Here is an 18,851-nt window from a genome sequence, read left to right as displayed (position 1 = left end):
TGGTAAAGATGGATTTATCCATTCCACATTTTTACACTGTACTTTTTTCCTCTTGGAGCATACCAGATTCTACCAATGATTTTATGCTTGGTGTCTAGGGAACTTATTCTCAACAGCTGGCACTATGTGTATTCCTGAGGCTTTTCTCCTTTTCTATGTATGCATGCCTTACTCTCTTTTCCAGAATTGTGAGATATGGTTAATGTTTCAAGTGTCATTTTCTCATATGTACCTAACTATCTCTATTGAGTCAGAAAAGTTCCCAGGATTAGGAATTGTACTTAGTAATTCCAGATGGGAGATTTCAGAAGCATTAGCCCCCTGTCAAATCTTAGGGGAAAATATTTGAGCAACAGCAGAATTTCCAGGAAAAACTACAGCTATCACATGTGTGACTGACAAAGTAAAACTAAAAACTAAAAAAAAAATAAATAACCAATATAATGAGAGGAAAAAGCCTGCAAGCTGCACAAGTTTTGCGAATTCTTATGCTGTCCCATGGACTACTGGTCCTTGCCAAGTAAGAATCCATTTTTTTTTCCCCACAGGTGCCTTGCCCTGTGGAAACCCATTGGACAGGTAGTCATATGCTGATATAAGACTAGGCTGTATTACAAGTTATAGAAGGAGACCCCAGCATTTTGGAGATGCCAATGCCATAGGATGACTTCCAGGGACAGCAGCAGCTGTGGACTGGAGCCATCCTAAGCCTAAAAGATACATTTACTGTGCTATTATTAGGTGTGCAAGCCCTTTGGAGAACCCCAGAATGGGGAATGGGGAAGAGACTCTTCAGTTGCGTAGTTGCCTGTCAATTAAGCAGGGTACTGTTTGGTTCAGATACCTTTGAATCATCCATGCTGCTTTCATAGCAACCCCCTGCCCCCAAACATTACTGACTCACCAAGCTGTACTCTCTGTGGTCGATTGGTGCGCTGTCTAACTGGGATGAATAGACACAGATGTTTAAAAAAATGTCATGGGACAGGTAGAGTGGGACTAGAGCAACCTTGTCTTATTTCCTTATGCAGTCCTAAGACAGAAAGTGCATTACCTTGTAAGATTTCTCAGTTTGGAATTTTATCCTTTCCATCAGATGGCAAGATTTCTTCTCTTATACCTATTTTATTTTTTTAACTAAAAAAATGTATATTGATGTTTTGTCTGAATATCTGTGTACCTTGTATGTGAATGATACCTGTGGAGACCAGAAGAGTGAATCAGAGTCCCTGGAACCAGTGTTTACAAATGGTTGTAGTTGGTTGCTGGGACTCAGACCTGGATTGCCAGAAGGAGTAGCAAGTGCCTTTTACCTCTGAACCATCTCTTCAGCCCCTTGTACCCCATTTTAAAGGAAGAAAACACAAGATTACAGGTTTAAATGGCTTCATGAAATCACATGACCCATTTTGCTGTCCTCAAGCCCTTGTTCCTAATATTTTTCCAATTTTTCCTTTGACAGCACAGTAGTGGGATCAGCAGGCTTGGGTTGGACAAGGGGACAAAGACTGGACATTCTGTTCCATTCTGTTCTGACTAAGCTGCTTCCTATCCCAGGAAGCCACCTTTGCTACTTAGTTATTAAGCCAGATATTGCCTCATATATATCTTGAGCATCTCTCCTCCACACCTGCTCCAGTACAAGCAGTCCAGCTTTTTCCAGCCAGATCTCCTTAAGACTCAGGGTATTTTGCGTCCTTCTTTTTCTCTGCTTAAATCACTCAAAGTCCTGTCTGATTTTCATTGTTCACTATAGCACACCCACATGTCTCTTTGTAGCAGAGTGTTGAAGGAAGATTCACTTTTTGAGATGCTGTTACTAATATGACTTCCTTTCCTGCCATATGGCACTTTCTTTACAGAAGGAACCATCATTCTCAATGCAACTCATAGATGAAAAGATTTGTAAGTGATTTACCTACCATCAATTTGGAGGTCACAGCAGTCTAGGATATGGATCCAATAATTTTAGTCTAATTCCTCCCATCTTTCCCCAATCACCTTCCTTCTCTCTCTTTACATATGAGTGGCCCCAGTGGCTCAAAACATTCCTCAGTTCTTCCTGCTCTTCTTTCTTTTTTCTGTGTCTGATATCACAGTCTGGGGACAGCACAGAGGCGGTAGCTCTCTGGGGAAATGGTGATACCCACTCTGAACTTCAAGGTCAGCTTCTCATTGACTGGTGGCTTGAAGGTAAACTTTTGCACAAGAGCAGTGAAGAAAATAAAGAGCTCAGACCTGGCCAGTTGTTCTCCGGGGCAAGCTCGCTTTCCTGCAGGAAATAAAACAAGATGAGATACTTTCTCAGCTGCCATTGATGCATGCAGGGACTGGTGTTTCCATTTTCCTCCTGCAAATTCTGAATTGTCCCTGGGCTTTGTGTCCAGCTGTTTATTTATGTCCCATATGTGTCTGAATGTGGAATGTTCCACCGAATGTGGGACACCAGGATCACAGTCTTCATGTGGGACAATAGAAATGAGAGTCCTGAGCTGGCTGAGAGAATGTATGACTAGTCTCAAGGCTTTTCTAATTCACTTACAAACATCTATGATATACCACACAATGGCTGAACAGCAAAATTATGGACTGCTGTAGAACCCTTTCGAGGAAGAGATAGCTTAATGATTAAGGTTATTTACTACTCTATCAGAGGACTGGAGTTCAGATCTCAGCACCCACATCAGGAGATGCACAAACCCCTGTAACTCAAAATCCAAGAGATTCAATGCCCCTTTCTGGCCTCCATGGGCACCATCACATACATACATGTGTATATGTACACAAAGACATATTCCCACATATGTAAGTAAAATAAAAAAAAAAGATTCCAAAATATAATCAGGTGTCAGAGCTGAATCCCTAACATGAAAGGCAGGGACATACAGAATGCCCTTGCAAAGGCTCTAGCTTGTAAATTGCGTCTGTTCATCCATGGCAGGCAACTAGAAACAGATGAAGTGTGGGGCAACTAGAAACAGATGAAGCCTGGGGCAACTAGAAACAGATCAAGGCTTGACATCTCTGCATTCATTTTATACCTGTCTCCTGTCTCAAACATTGAGTCAGATTCCTGCTCAACTCTACAGACAGGCATGTCCATCATTTAGTAAGTGCACATGCAAACTTGGCCATCATCCCTTTCAAGGATGAAAATACTGAGACAGGAGAATCTGAAGTATGGCTATCAAACTGACAACAGCCAGCAATCCTGCAGAGCCTTGGAGTGGCACCTAGAAGTCTTCACTCATTCTCTTAATATCATTCAGGAGTAGTAGAGCCTTGTTTGGTGAGACTGTCCCCTAAGCGGGACCTGTCATCTTGTAGAAGACAACTGCTCAGCTTCCCTTAAGAACCTCTGCTCTGACAGGACCACATCCTGCAAAGAAAATGAAGAATGCTGCTCATTGTCTGCATGGGCAGTGGCGATTTGCTCAGCACCAAATACAAATTGTTCCTAGAAGTGGCTGCTTTCTGAAGGCTAATGTCCTGTGTGACCAGAACTGAGGTAATAATCAGCGAGATTCAATGTGACACAGACTGATGTGACCTGAGAGTACATATGCTTCTTCCCACCCTTCTGGTATAATCTGAGCACTTATGTCCACAAACCTGATGACATGTTAGGCAGCTCTATGTCCCTCTACATCCCTGTGTCAGCATAGAAAATATAAAATTAATTGTCTTTCTTCATTACATTTTGCTTAATTTCCGAAAAAACATTGGTGGGACTATCTCATGTACCAAATAATTTTCTGGCTTAGGATTCTGATTATGCTGTCCTTCATTTTAGGGACCTCTATTGTGTGGATGGTTAATCCATTCCATTAGGCTTGCCAGCTGTGTCCATGATTTCACATGGTAGGCTTAGCTGTGGTGTCTCTCTTGTTCTCTTCACATGGGGCATGCGTCCCCAACCTCTGCATAACGTTCAAGTGTTTGTTCTCTTAAAGACAATAGAAATTGTTTTTCTAAGTATCTCCTTATCTACCTAAAGGGCAGACTGAGACCAGGAGCATCTGCCCTGTTGGGAAGATGTCGTTCATGTTACATGGTGTTCTCATCTAACCTCTGCTGGCAATTGGTTTTGAGATTCTATTGTTGGAATATTTGTTGATGGTGGTGTCTACCATGTTCTTCCTTAAACGGCGTTTAATTTTGTAAGTGAACATATTTTGTGACTGTTAATAAACAAATCCTCATCTGCATGTTTCTATTGGCATTACTCTTCTTCCAAATTTTGCATGTGGCTGCCAAATTCTGACATTAGAAATTTTATCACATTGCATATATATATTTGTGTGTGGATTGCCATTCTTTAAAAAACTAATCTTTATTTTTATTTTATGTATGTTGGTGTATATATTTGCTCCACATGTGTATAGTGCCCATTGTAGCCAGAAGAAGGGGTCAGATCCCCTGAGACTGGGACTACAGATGGCTGTGAGCTGCCATGTAGGTACTGAGAATCAAATTTGGGCCGTCTGGAAGAGCAAACAGTGCTCTTAACTACTGAGACACCTACCTTTCCAGGCCCTGTGTTAACATTCTAATATTCCTCGCCCCCTCTATATTTAATCACTCATGAATATCAGTAAGTATTACAACCCATTGCTAACCAGTACTTGTTTTAAAACCTCAAACATTCCCAACTTGGCCATTCAAGCTGGCATTTCCTGATTTTTGGATAGCAGTGTATCTCAAACTTATAGTTTTCCTTCTCCTGCATTAAATTTTGTCATTTTCTAGAAGTCCTGGTTCTTTTTATCAAACAATAATACGTAGAATATAATATGAAAGACCTGGTTATGAAGTTTACAGTGTCAGTCATGGAGTAACAGTTCCCAACTTGGACTCAACAGGCCTTTGTGCTTCTGTTTTGTCTCTAGAGCTATTTATCAAAACTATATGAGCATTCCAGATAAGATGTAAAGCAACAGAACCAAGATTATCTAAGCTACTGACCCCATGTAGGAAGTTATGAGCAGTAACAGGTTCTTACTAAGTAATACAACTTGTGAATGGTTATTATACAGAAAGATGCTGATGAATACACAGGACATGAACTCGGCAAATCTTAAAATAGATGGGCCCATAACTAAGGTGGCAAGTTACAGTCTGGATATAATATAAAGAGAACTAAACTTCAAGTTAAAACATTTATACCCTGCTCTTTCAATTCTTTGGGCATGTGATCTTGAATAAGAAAGAACCCTCTTCTTATCTCTCCTTGTTTGGAGTTTGCTTATGGGGTGACAGTAAACATTTATTCCTTTCCTACCTGATTATTAATAACTATGCTGCTGTGGTGACACAATTGGCTTGTGTCAAATGAAGTGTGTAATTTAGAGTAACTGATAACATTCTTAATAAGAGCACCAGTGTCTCTGCATGTTGCCATGTTCTGGTGGAGATGGTATAACTGTTTAAACTGGGTGAGGCCTGAGACCCTTATTGGAAGAGGATTTTTATAGTGAGGAGAAGGCATGTTCATGGGCAGCAATGGGCCTGGAGGAACATCTTCCTGCGGAAGCCATGATGGGGATATACTCACATTCTTCTCACCATAGTTCTCGATATTATAACACAAAGCATTTATTTGGAAAAAAATCATATTCCTAGACTTTCCATATTTCAAGGATCTGATTCATTAGCTTGAAATAGTTGAATAAGTGAAATATGTAGCTGAGGTTTTGTACTCTAATTGAAAACTTTAAAAATTTTAATAAACAGGAAGACTGGAAAGAGTCCCTGTATCTCATCAGTTTTCCTATTAAAGTGAAGAACAGTGAAGAAAAGGCCAGACAGTTTCAGATGGAAAGACAAAGAGGTCAGAAGCAGCCCCGGAAAGACATACCCAGGGCAGCCCAGTCCCAAGCAACACTGGCTCTGGATCTGCATGCAAACATTAGCAAGCAGGCCAATGCAGGCTCCTCTCGGCCAGAGCCTCAGTGTCATGGGAAGTGACACTGCCTCAAACAATCTCACAAACTCAACAACATGTCAAGCATTCCAGTGTGGCTTCTGGGCAGCATTTAGTCACCTTCCGCAGACAGTGTTTGGAAACACAAGCTTCAGTGGGAGAAAATCTGGTGGATATTGAGCTCTAGCTGCAGCACACTTGGCTAGATATGTGTCCTTACCTCTGCAGTGATGACTAATTTCAACTGGAAAGGCTGCAGAGGGACACATGCTCCAAGGGGCAGCTCTGCTTCATCTTCTATCCCACTACTTTCCTGCTCTCAGTGTGGATGTTTGACAGGTAATAAATGCTTAGAACATATTTATAGAATTAAAGAACTGCAAAATTACTTGTAAAAACATAATCAACATATATAAGCCAATATCTGGAATGTATTAGAACATTTGGTTGTGGATTTAGCAACACTACTACTACAATCGTTAGTAACTTGCCTGGCAGAAAACACAAAGGAGAGAGTCATCACTGCATTTCCTTTCTTGCTTATCAGGTAGTGTAGCAGATGCATGTACTAACTATATTTAATAAAGGGATTGTAATTTATAAAGATAAGATCTATTCAAGGAATGTTTATGGGATAGAAGCCAATTCACTTGGGCAAATGCCAGTTATAACTATTTAACAAGTTAAAAACATTAAAACTCAGCCCTCTTTCTTCTAAGGAGGCATTCCCTTAAAAAGAACTTGTGACACTCAAACTGACTACACAATGGAGGTATCCAACTTTGCTGCTTAGCAAGAGGCAGAGATTAGGTCTCTGCTGTCAGTGCTGTAGAAAACAGAACAAAGGAAGTTGAAATCTCCATCAGAAGCAAGAATTGGTAGTGTATGTGTGGAGGTACCAGACTGAAATCAATTGCAAAATAGAGATCTACTGGGAAGGCTCATCTGTAAGGATCCCAGAAAGAAGGGAATGGATGAGGTAGAGCTCTGAACTCTCTCCTGTGCATCACAACTCACCCATTGAGAAAGGCAGGAAAGATTCTCTCTTCTTAAACTGTCCATTCTCCAAAAAATGCTCTGGATTGAAGATGTCTGGGGTGGCCCATTCTTTGGGGTCCATGTGCAGTGCAATCAAGTTGGTTTGGACTAAGGTACCCTAGGAAAGGTAGTAAAGACTCAAGACAATGTATGGACAAGACAAAGACTGATGGCTGGTGGTTATCAAACTTCCATGCCTTAGCCTACTTACCTTTGGCAGATGGAATCCAGCCAATGTAGTGTCAACTGTCACTTCCCTGGGAACATTTAGAGGGACGATATTTCCCATTCTCAGCACCTCATGGACAACAGCATTGGTGTAGGGCATGGAATCTCGGTCAGCCAGGCTGGGCTGCTTCTCCTGGCCAATCACTCTGTCAATTTCAGCCTGTACTTTTTCTTCAAGGAAACATGAGGCTCCATTAAGTTTTAAACTTCAATGCTTTCTTCTAAAGATAGAGAAAGCTGTCTTCCAAAACTTATTTGCTTTTATTTCATCTAGTGTCCTGATTTTGAGGAAATAAAAGTTCTCTACCCCTTAAAAATCCTGATTTAGAAAACTGCAAACTCTATACCTTTCTTCAAGTCTACAGCATAACTATGATTTTCCATATATCCTGAAGTTAATAATCAGGATGGCCATGGCTGAGCTCATATCAGTGTCTATTCAGATGTCAATAAATAAATACTTTTTACTGAAAAGATTATCATCAGTACACTTTTGCTTTTTTTATTTGTAGAGTCTGTGAATTCTAAGATCAGAACATCGACAGATTTCTTGTCTGGTAAGGACCAATTTCCTTCGTCATAGCTGAGAAATCCTTGTTGCATCATCATGCCATAAGGTAGAAAGAACCCATCTACTTCCTCTTCCTAAAGCACAAACTCCCTTCATAACAGCAAATCACCTCCTCACACCATCACATTGATAATTAAGTTTCAGTGAGTTTATAGGGAAGCCATAAACATTGAGACCATAGCATATCCACCGACTAATTTTTAAAGGATATATGTCATCATGGGCAGTGAATTGTAATGTGTTTCTAGGCAACGTTGATAGTGAAACTAGTAATATTTTATGAGCTTCAATTTCTTCATCTGATTATTAAGACTAAATTAGCCTTTTCATAGGACATTTTGAGATTTACATGAATCAGTATATGCATTATGACAAATGGTAGCTATTTCCTCTCAATATCTTCACAATTTTAGTGCAGTAGAGATTTAGCTGTTTACCTGCTCCTCTAGCTAAAGATGACATTTCCCAGATTCCTTAAAGAGGAAATGTAACTGAATTTTGCAAGTAAAACATAAGTAGACATAATGTTTTATCCTTGGGACAAGGCTTATGGAGACAATGTCCCCTTCCTTCCCTGGGTTGCAAAGGCAGTCCTCATGGGAGCCTCTGCAGAGTCTTGGAGCCACAGCTGAGCTCACCACTGCCATAAGGTGAAAGTTTTAAGTGTACAGTGATAGGATATTAGGATATTTGATCATACTGTGAACACCAAGTTTGCATTTGCATTCATTTATTAAAATTAACCTTGGGTCAGGTGGCTGAGTTAGCAACTAGTTGACAGAAAGTAATAATAGATCATCAGAGGGCATCTCAAAGAGATAGAGAGATGCTTTGGAAGTAGTAGAGAGGAGTTTGAATGGTATGGCTTTTTTGTGTGAGTGCTTTAGGTAGATATCAGTTATGAGAGATGGTTAGCTAGTTACTACTCAGCCTCTCTAAGCTAGCAGGTTTTCACCTCAGCCTTTGACCCTCTAGTTTTACTTCTAAATAGAATGATACTGGTTTAGTTAAAGCTACCTTTAGCAGCAGTGGCAGAGGCAATGCCAGAGGGAACAGAATTCCTGCCCAGCTACTGCTAGAGAAGCAGGCAGGTAACTGTGGGATTGCAATTGCTGACTGAAAAGGCAGTAGATTAAGGTGCAGCCACTGTGCAAAACTTGAACCAACAAATATATCTATATTGTTGGAAAAGGAAGATACCATCGCCCTCTGAACAGCAGGAAGCAATTCTAAGAAAACAACACCACTTTCTCCCAAAGGTTTCATGTTTGTGAGGGATATGGATAATGGTTATAGGGTTGGGGATGGAAGAAAACATTGGACTTGGTATTCCCCTTAAAAAAAGAAAAAAACGGAAAAGTAAAACAAAAACAAAAGGCCAGGTGGTGGTGGTGGTGCATGCCTTTAATGCCTCAGGAGGCAGAGGCAGGTGGATCTCTGTGAGTTTGAGGCCAGCCTGGGCTACAGAGTGAGTTCCAGGAAAGGTGCCAAAGCTACACATAGAAACCCTGTCTCAAAAAACAAAACAAAACAAACAAAAAACAAAAAGAAAAGAAAAATGGGGAATGGATAGATATAGAATATTAAGGTAGATTATTGTACATACTAGTAAACTAATTTATTAAAATATCAGCCTTAGATAAATTGCACTGTTATGGATTCTTGTATATTGATACAAATATAAAGTATTTTTATATTCTTATTCCAGATAATTTGTATATTGATACAAATACAGAACCATATTTGTTGTAATGTACATATATTTGTACATATATTTCTACTCTTATTTGAAATGTTTTGTATATTGATACGAATGTAAAATATTTGTCATACTGTATGTATATTCTACCTCTGTTTAGGATACTTGGTATATTAATATATATTTAGGATTATTGTCATATTGCATATTGTACTATATATTCCTACCTCTGCTTTAGCTATTATGTGTATTGTCACAATTTTGAAGTCATTGTTCTTTTACTGTACATTTGCTTACAGACTGTTTACCCTGTTTACATGAAGCCTTAGTCCTTAGGTTATCTAGGTAGGTAAGACTAACAGATTTATAATCACCTATGCTTGTCATCTCTATAGTTATGTTAGGTTCTCCAGACTTACAGAAGCATATGTCAGATGGATAGGTAATCTTCATACACTTTGTAGACCTATAGAATATGGCATTTAAATGTTTTGATAACTTGTAATTCTGTTGACAAGAGACGCAATTGCTCCTGGCAGCACCAATCTGATCCTGAGAGAATGTTGTGCTTCTGAGACATTTCTGTTTGGAAGTTTATCTTCACCTTAGCACAAAATGGCCTACTGGGCAAAGAACTGCCCTTGCCTCGACTTCTGACAGTAAAATGGTCTGACAGACAGTCTAAGCCTGTAGCCAATTTGAATGCACCAAGGATGCTGAGAAACTTAAATGACTGTCCAGGCTGCCAGCTGTCTGTCTACTCTTGCAAGACTCCCAAAAGTTGCTTGCATCCTTCTCCCATTTCTCCAGTATTATTATATTCCTTCTCAGGCCTTTGATGGGACTGAAGGCTAACAGTTATAGATACAATCTTCTTGTATCTTAGCTAGAATATATTAAGTATTAGATTTAGGTTCTTTAGGATAGGACACCTTTTGGAATAGTCTTTGTAATATACCATTTACCTATGCTCCAGACTTCTCTGTATTTTAGTATGTGCCTATTGTTTGATACTGTTCATGTTGGTGGTAGTTCCATTTTGTCTAGGTCATTATCCCTTATTCCTCCTGGACAATATTTGATAATTATTCCTATTGTATATAGTTTTGTATTAGGTTAGAACTTTCTTATTTAGACAAAAATGGGGAGATGTAGTAGGTAGCTGTTCCAGCTTTGATCTGGAAGTACTACCCTCAGTGAGGCTTCTGGTAACTGTCACGCCTACCTATGACCTGCCCCTGAGGCAGGGCCAAGATGGGAGCCCTTAAGACCCAAGATCTGGATGTGTCAGCTCTCTTGGTTCCTAGTGATCCTGGATGCTGGATGGTAGACTGAGCAGAGTTCTCCAGAGAACATCGCTGGACCGCACTTCACCTCTCCCGGATCCTGTAACCAATCCCTTTACTTGCTGTGAGTTACCCCAAAATAAACCTCAATTTTAACTACGTGGAGTTGCCTTAATAAATCCCCGAATAAATAATGACAGAACCAGTTTATCTTGCAAAATAACTAGTTCTTCACAATTCTTGGTTTATCTCTCTTGTATTCTACCTTCTGTGTTTACAAATTTAACTATTCTAGAGATTTTGTATAGTTAAATATACAAGATATTTGTCTTCCATATTCATGCATACATCAAGATGTTTTTCCTTAGGGGCTGAACTTCTGTATTGAACTTTACTCGTGGTCAATGAATATCCTGGATGCCTCCAACTGTTGACTACTACAAAATGAACACAAATTAACTTCGATCCAATAATATACTGGATGGTGAGATGACTGAGCACTTATTGCCAAACCTGATGATATTTGATTAAGGTCAGGAACCCACATGATAGAAAAGACCAACTTCCTTAAGTTGTTATTTGATCTCCACATGTGCATGGGGAAAGAGAGTGTGCAAGTGTGCACATACGCATGCAAAATAAACAATATATTTTAAAAGCTTTCAAAAATATGCTGATATCCTAGAATCTTTGTTTCAGAAAGCAAGCCTAAACTGTAACTCAATATGCTTTAAGCTTTCTTCAAAATGGAACCTTCATCAAGAAAGACATTTTAGATAGTAGTCCAGATATGCATAATATAGATACATATAAATGTATTAATAACATTTGTGTGGATAACTTAGAGTAAATTGCCATACAAACATGAGAACGTGAGTTGGAATTACAGAATAAAGGCAAGAAAGGCAAGAAAACCAGATGTGGAAGTCTGCACTTGTTTGTCATCCTATCACTTGTGAGGCAGAGATAGGCAGATCCCTGAGCAGGCAGAGAGGTGCATATCACAAGACATCAAATACCAGAATAAAGAATTAGGTCAGTACTCAAACTGGGAAGGATTGTTAAAAATGAAGGAGGGTGTGTGGTAAATCCACTCTTTGCTGGAACATACCACAATTTAAACTGACTTCTTTCTTTACTCCTGAACTCCAAGATTGCTGATGGTACAGACTGTAATATCTGCGCTCCTGGAACAATTATAGTCCTAAGAGATCAGTTCAGGATGTGCCTTTTCCCAAGTGCACAGTGCTGCACAGCTGCTCCACCTCTTCTCACTCCACCATGCTGTCTTCTTAACCCATTCTGCCTGAGTTAGATGCAGTCACCATGTGCTCACCTTGGACTTCTGGGTTGAGAGCCATGTAGAGCAGAGCCCAGCGCAGTGCCGTGGATGTTGTCTCTGTTCCAGCGAGGAAGAGGTCCAGAGTGCTGCAGATGAGGTTTTCTTCATTGAAACTTGTAGTAGTCTTGTCTGGGTACTAGAAAAGACAGTGTAAATTTGTTTATTCAGATTATTTGTGATTGTCTCATAACACCGGTCCTCACCCTGAGGAATGAATTGCATTAAGTCATTCAGAGTGATGCTCCCTTTGATATTCAACAGGTGACTTTGCTGATACCAGAAAGATTAATATGAATTTTCTGTATTCAATGATTCTCCAATCTGCATCATCTTGCAAAGTCAAAACTTCACTGATTTCTTCAATAGCTCTTCATGGCAAAACATCACCTTTGCTCACTTCCTCTAGAAGCATCAGTTTGCTAATACTGCTCTTAATGTTGTTGTTCTCATATCTATACTTCATATGGTAAATGATTTGTCTCCTCTTCTTGGCATAAATATTACTCCAATGAATACTATGCCAGGAAGATGAAATAAGAGACAAGATAAGAGAGAAGATAATTCTCTCTCTCTCTCTCTCTCTCTCTCTCTCTCTCTCTCTCTCTCTCTCTCTCTCTTCTCTCTCTCTCTCTTTCTCTTTCTCTCTCTCATCTACCATTGTGCTCCAGGCAGAGGAGTCCATAATCCAGTGAGCTGAAACTTCTTTGACAAATTCAGTGAGTCGTATTTGCCAGACGTCTACTAGGATCAAAGCCTTACATTTTACAGCATGGATTGAATCCAAGATGTTCCCCTACAGACTCATGTATTAAATACTTGGTTCCTTACACTGATAGCATTTGGGGAAGTTCCTAGAAATAGGGATATAGCATCTAGCTGAAGGAACTTGATGCCTGTAGGGAAGGAGGGTACCTCTTAGAGTCACACCAAACCCATGGTACCTTCCTTGCTTGCTGCTTCCTGCTGCACGGTGAAGTGAAAGCCTCCACCATACTGTTCTGCCCCATGAGCTGAGCTGCTTTATTATTCACCATGATGAAATGAAAATGAAACGTCCTAAAACTTGACCAGAATATATTTTTGCTTTATTCAGTTGTTGCTGCCACATATTGTTATCACAATGATGCAAAGTTAACTAATATGTTCCCTCATTGTCTTTTTGCCTTGATCTATTATTGAGTAGTGCTGATGTGGAGTCCAGGGAAAGGTAAGTGCCCCACCTTCATATGAAAGTTAAACTCTACCATTTACTTATCTGAAGTTTGTCTGTTGCAGTGGGGTCTGAGTTGGGAAGGGTAACCATCTCTGGACCAACTCATAACAAAATAAAGCTCTGAAATTTAACCACTATTTTTATTTTGTGTGTATCTCCTTCATATATGGGAAAAGGAACAAGGAGAGAAATAATAAGAAAGAATCTGGGAATCACCAGGACCTCAAGCCAAATGGTAGTAAACCTTTTATTTCTAAAGACCTCAACAACACAAGGTTATGTTACCATGCATTTACAAATTATCACTCCTATGTTTTACTTCTAAGGGTGTGTTAAGTGATGATCTACAAAGGTCTTCATATTTTCATCTTGCAACCATGGCCTGTTACCCAATGTCCAAAAAATAGATCATGTAGATATGACTAATTTCAGGAGGAAAAGTTATCCTGAGCTATCCTTATGAGAGGGGCCTCTTGGGTTAGAACAGGAGAAATGAGATGTAAAGGGATCAGAAAGGACAGAGATATTGCAATATTGGCATTAAAGATGAAGCAGGGAGCCACAGAAACAAACATCAATGTTCCCTAGAAGATTGGAGACACAGGCAATGAATTTTCTAACATCTCCCAAAGTAGCTTGCCTGGATAGCAGGATTACAGAGATGATCTAGAACTATGAGAAGATAAATCTCTGCTATGCTAAACCCTCCTTTGTGGTAGCCTGCTGCTGACTCAATGGAAGCTATTCTACACCACTCTTTCTGAAAGAAGACACAGACACATATTCCCCACCTTTGTCATTTCCTTGAGGAAAGCATCAATGAAGTCTCTCGGCTCATCAGGGTTCCAGTCTTTGCGGTGATTGTCAACTACATCAGAAACACGTGATTTCAGTTTTCCCCAGGTAGCTATTATTCTTTGGTGTCGTCCAGGAAGATGTTTCATTATCCATGGGAAGATGTTATAGAACTAATTAGGGAGAAGAAGGAGATCATGGAGACAACATAAAGTCACTTTCTGTTTCAAGACAGTCTTGACTTTCCCTCTTTATCCCCTACACTGGAACTGTGGGAACATCTGGAATGCTGTTTTTCCTTATAACCACTGGCAGGCATTTCAATACTCCATGCAAAACACACCAGCTTCAGACTACTTTGCACTGGTCCAACTGTTTCCACTCTAGGACACACATTGGCATAGCATTTAGTAGTCCTAATTCTGTTCCTCGTGTCATCAAGACACTGAAGGGCCAAAGGACGAAGGTGGCAGGAAGTGAGATCAGCTGGGAAGCATATAAGGGGAGATAGGCACACCTGCAGTGGCTACAAATTGAGCTTATCAACTGAAATTAACACTGGAATTTGATATTTCTGAGTCTGAGATCATGGGCTAGGTCAAATTATGGAGGTAACCTCCTGTGGTTCATTGCTGTAGAATCCAGGAACTCCAACATTCCAGGGGTTTGTGTGATATGTAGAAGGGCATTCCTGCAGCACGGTGATCAGTACTCAGGGGCCCTGAATATGTGAAGGCAGTTCTTCTTTATTCCCACACTCCCAACACACTTGGGATACACCTCCACCTGTGAGTCTCACCAGGGGTTTTAATGTAGGAAGTCTTGATGGTATAAGATGTTCCCTGATCACAAAATGCAAAGTTAATTACAGTCTGCAGAGGCCACAGAAGGAAAAGAGCATCTGTGAAGACAATTCTGAATACAGGAGATGCTTGCTCCAGTACAGACTCAGGAACAGCATAAGCCAAAGGCAAGACAGGAGTCCATAGACTCACCTCATCTCCTCCATGCATGTAACCAGTAGCCTCCAATTTTTGATGCATCAGAACACACCTGAGTCAGTTGCTTTTTCTTTATTGCTCTCTTTTGCCTCCATTTTTTCTTTATATTTGCAAGATTTTTAAGTGGACACTTTTATTATCATTATCATTATTATTACTATTATTATTACTACTTTTTTTTAGATTTCATTTCCCTTCATGAATTCATCTAATGCTATTTATCTTGTTTTCATTTGTAGACAATAAGAGTTCTCTTCCATAAACTATTTTCTATAACCCTGTGCATTTGTATAAACCCCTTGCATTTAGTAATATTTTGACTTTATTGACTTTTAAAAATAATATTTTTATATTTTACTTATTTTCTTACATTTGATTTTATTTCAACTACTGAGCAATATTTTTGATTGCCCCCCCCAAATCTCTCATATTTTTTTCTCTTCTCCTTTATAACACTTCTCTCCACTCACTTGTTATTGAACCTTGCTTTTCTTCTTTTTCTCCCTTTTCTGGTCTCCTCCTTTTATCTCACTTATTTATGTTTCCACACGTACCTTAAATAATTTTGTTTTCATAGCAAATTGCACAGCACCCTTCACATTATCATTTCAACAGACACATGTTGGTGACCAATCAATAATTTTAAGTGTGTTTTTATATCTGTATAGTTCAACATTGCTGCTAGAGCAGTTTCTTTCCACTTGCAAAGTAATACTAGCCTTCAAGAACAGGCTGCCCTATATGAAGATCATTTCAAAGAATCCAGAACAGATATCCTGATCAATAGATGCATACAGTAAAACAAATGCAAGAAACGAAAAGGGTGAGATGATGCCTCTAAAAATCATAACTCAATTCAAAGACCTTGAACTATGTCAAATATTGGGTGTCCAAGTAGTTTCTGGTCAAAATGATCAGAGACTGATGGAGATGCAAACAGGCGGAGGAATCCAGTATGGGCTCTAGAGGTGAAGGTTAGCCGAGTGGAGAAAACAGGGAAAAGGAGGAGAGAGGTAGGATAAAGATGAAAACTGGGCAGAATAGGAGAAAATACAGCAAGGAAATGGAGAGTTTATAAAAACAAACAACAAACAAATAGAAATGTTGGAATTTTAAAGTTGAATAAAAAACAAGACAAAACAAAACAGAAAATAAAAACAAAAAAACCTCATCAGAAAACATCAACAGTCTCCACCAAAGAGAAAATCCAGAAGGGAGAACACTGCTGAGGAAAAGCTACATTCCCACAGCAGTAACTAACAATGTAAATAATGACCACAGCCAGAATGTAGAAGAACCATGATATGATCAAGAGACTAAGCCCAAGAATGTGCAGGACTTTATTCAGAAGCTGAGATAAAAAGTAAAGGGATGGAGGGTGAATTCAATGATATTACAGCAGAACGTTTCCCAAGTCAAAGAAACAGACATTCAAATACAAGAGTCATTGAGATCCCAAAATAAACACGACCAAATAAAAATATCTCCATGGTAAATCCAAACTGTAAAGGAAAGAAGCAATATTTAAAGTTTTAAAGGGTCCATCCCAGGGGATGACTCGGTTAGTAAAGGTGTTGGCTGCACAAGCCTGGCACACACACCCACATGCACACCTCCCGACACACACGTAATTAAATTAAAAACTTCCCACGGACATCCAATAACCAAAATGACCACCAAGGCAACACTGAAGAAGATGCTTAATTGAGTGCTACACACAGAGAAGGAAGGAAGATGAGGCTCAATCATGAGAACACGGGAAAGAGTAAATTTAATGAGAACAGCTGAATAAAGAAGAGCTAGGAAGGAATCCATCATGTCTAACATAGTAAACAAGCAAATCCTTAATACTAATCAAGGAAGAGAAAAAACCAAATAATCCAAGCAACCAGGAAAAAAAAAAAAAAACCTGACAGAATTACTGTAACTAGTTAACCTCTCTCCATGATAACCTTATCCATGAAGCAAACAGAAACTGGAAACAAGCTGGACTAGCTATTCTGATGTTAAATCAAAATTAGCTAGAAGAGATAAAGAAGGCCACTACACATCCATAAAGGGAACAATTCGTCAATTAGAACAATTTGTAAATATATATGCACCAAAATTTGGGACTCTCAATTTCATAAAACAAACAACAATGAATATGAAGTCCAGACAGATTCTCATGCAATAACTGTGGTAATGTCAGCACTCCACTCCCATTCCTGCATAGGACATCCCAAGTGAAAAACCAACAGAGAAATCTCAGAGCTAAACTGCACCATAGATCTAATGGACTTAACAGACATCTGGAGAGGATTCTTTCCATCCAAATGAAACAAAATACTTTCTTCCTAGCTGCACCTGAAATTTTCTCTAAAATAAAGACTCAAGTCTTGCTAAATACAAAAGAATGAAATATTGTTATATCCAAATAGACCATAGTGTAATGAAACTTAAAATCAATAGCAAGAAACACTACAGAAACTACATTGCTGAGGGCCGTGGTAATATACAGCAGGTAACAACTAGTATTTAACATGTTGACCCACCAGATGGGAATCCCCACTTGACAAAGCCCTGGAGTTACTGATTGTAAATGACCAGTTGCTCCTGTCTGTAATTTCTCTCATGTGCCAATACATTTCTTTCCTAAGAACTTCTATGGGTGTTTTTCCACTGCTTGTGTGTTTATTTGACGAAAATATTCCATCTTTGGACACACTTATAGTGGTGGATGGCCTGGAAGATGATTTCTGCTTAAGTTGTATAACTCTGATGAATAGAAATAATACTAGAGTATTTCTTAACTGACACAGGAAAGTAACAGTATTCTCAGTCACAAAGACAGCTAATTTTAGACTTCAGATCAAATTCAAAGCAGACTAAGCTGCCCCGGCAGAAAATACACAAGGACAAGTTCCCTAGTGCCTGTTAAACCAATGTCAGACACAAAGCAACTTCAGTAGATATAATTCTATCAGTAGTTGGCTTTCTGCACATACTCCCACTTTACATTACAGGGTCAAGGTTCAGCCAATTGTTATTGTTAAGTCCTGAATTTCAAGTCACTTTTGTTCTGTCTGTGAAAGAATTACATGTACAGCCAAGTGTTACTCACTGGCCAGTCAATGTGACCTACCTAGCCTGCGAGAAACTGTGTGACTTATCATGTTTTATGAGAATGGGTCGAACCCTGAAAATGTAACATATATTTGTCCAGAGTTTGGCTGTTGAAAAGTAGTGAATGGGAAAGTGGTGTGTGTGTGTGTGTGTGTGTGTGTGTGTGTGTGTGTGTGTGTGTACTGAAAAGGAGATGTAGCTGAGTATGCAGAAGGAGTAATGTGAGAGAGTGAATGAATGAGAGAATGAATGAGTAAAGAACGAATAAATGATGTAGTAATATGGAGAGGAATGTAGCAGAGTAGAGAGAAGTAATGTGTATAGAAGACAGATGTGAAGCTATATAAAAAAGAGATGTCATGGAAAATGAAGCTGTACAGAAAAGTGATGTAAATATGCAAAATAGGTATGTGGGCTGTGTGGAGAATGTTTGGAGAATGTAACAATGTGGAATTATCTATGTAGAAAAAGAGAGATTTTTCAGAGAGGATTTTTTCAAGATATAGTAAAAGAGAAAAGTTACCATCAGAAAGCATGTGTTTCCTTATGTTTCCCCTCAGATAGAAAAAGTCTAGCCTTCACTGCATTCATGATTTTATTTTTTTTTTATTTTGCATACCCTGGTGATGACTGGAGGCTGGTCCCTCCAG

General features: G+C 39.2%; 1 protein-coding gene across 1 annotated transcript in view; it reads right to left on the bottom strand.

Annotated features, from left to right (window-relative positions):
* Positions 1-431: 431 nt before the first annotated feature.
* The window catches only part of LOC131903787 (cytochrome P450 2J4-like), a 29,132-nt gene continuing 10,712 nt past the window's right edge, over positions 432-18,851 (bottom strand). Inside the window, 5 exon segments of the mRNA XM_059254550.1 lie at positions 432-2,272; positions 6,941-7,079; positions 7,173-7,360; positions 12,082-12,223; positions 14,092-14,268. Of these exon segments, the coding sequence (XP_059110533.1) occupies positions 2,094-2,272; positions 6,941-7,079; positions 7,173-7,360; positions 12,082-12,223; positions 14,092-14,268 (825 nt within the window). The 3' untranslated portion in view covers positions 432-2,093.

Source organism: Peromyscus eremicus, chromosome 2, assembly GCF_949786415.1.
Source record: "Peromyscus eremicus chromosome 2, PerEre_H2_v1, whole genome shotgun sequence".
Classification (NCBI taxonomy): domain Eukaryota; kingdom Metazoa; phylum Chordata; class Mammalia; order Rodentia; family Cricetidae; genus Peromyscus; species Peromyscus eremicus.
Note: the sequence above shows the minus strand (reverse complement) of the source record. Positions and strands in the feature narration are given on the sequence as shown.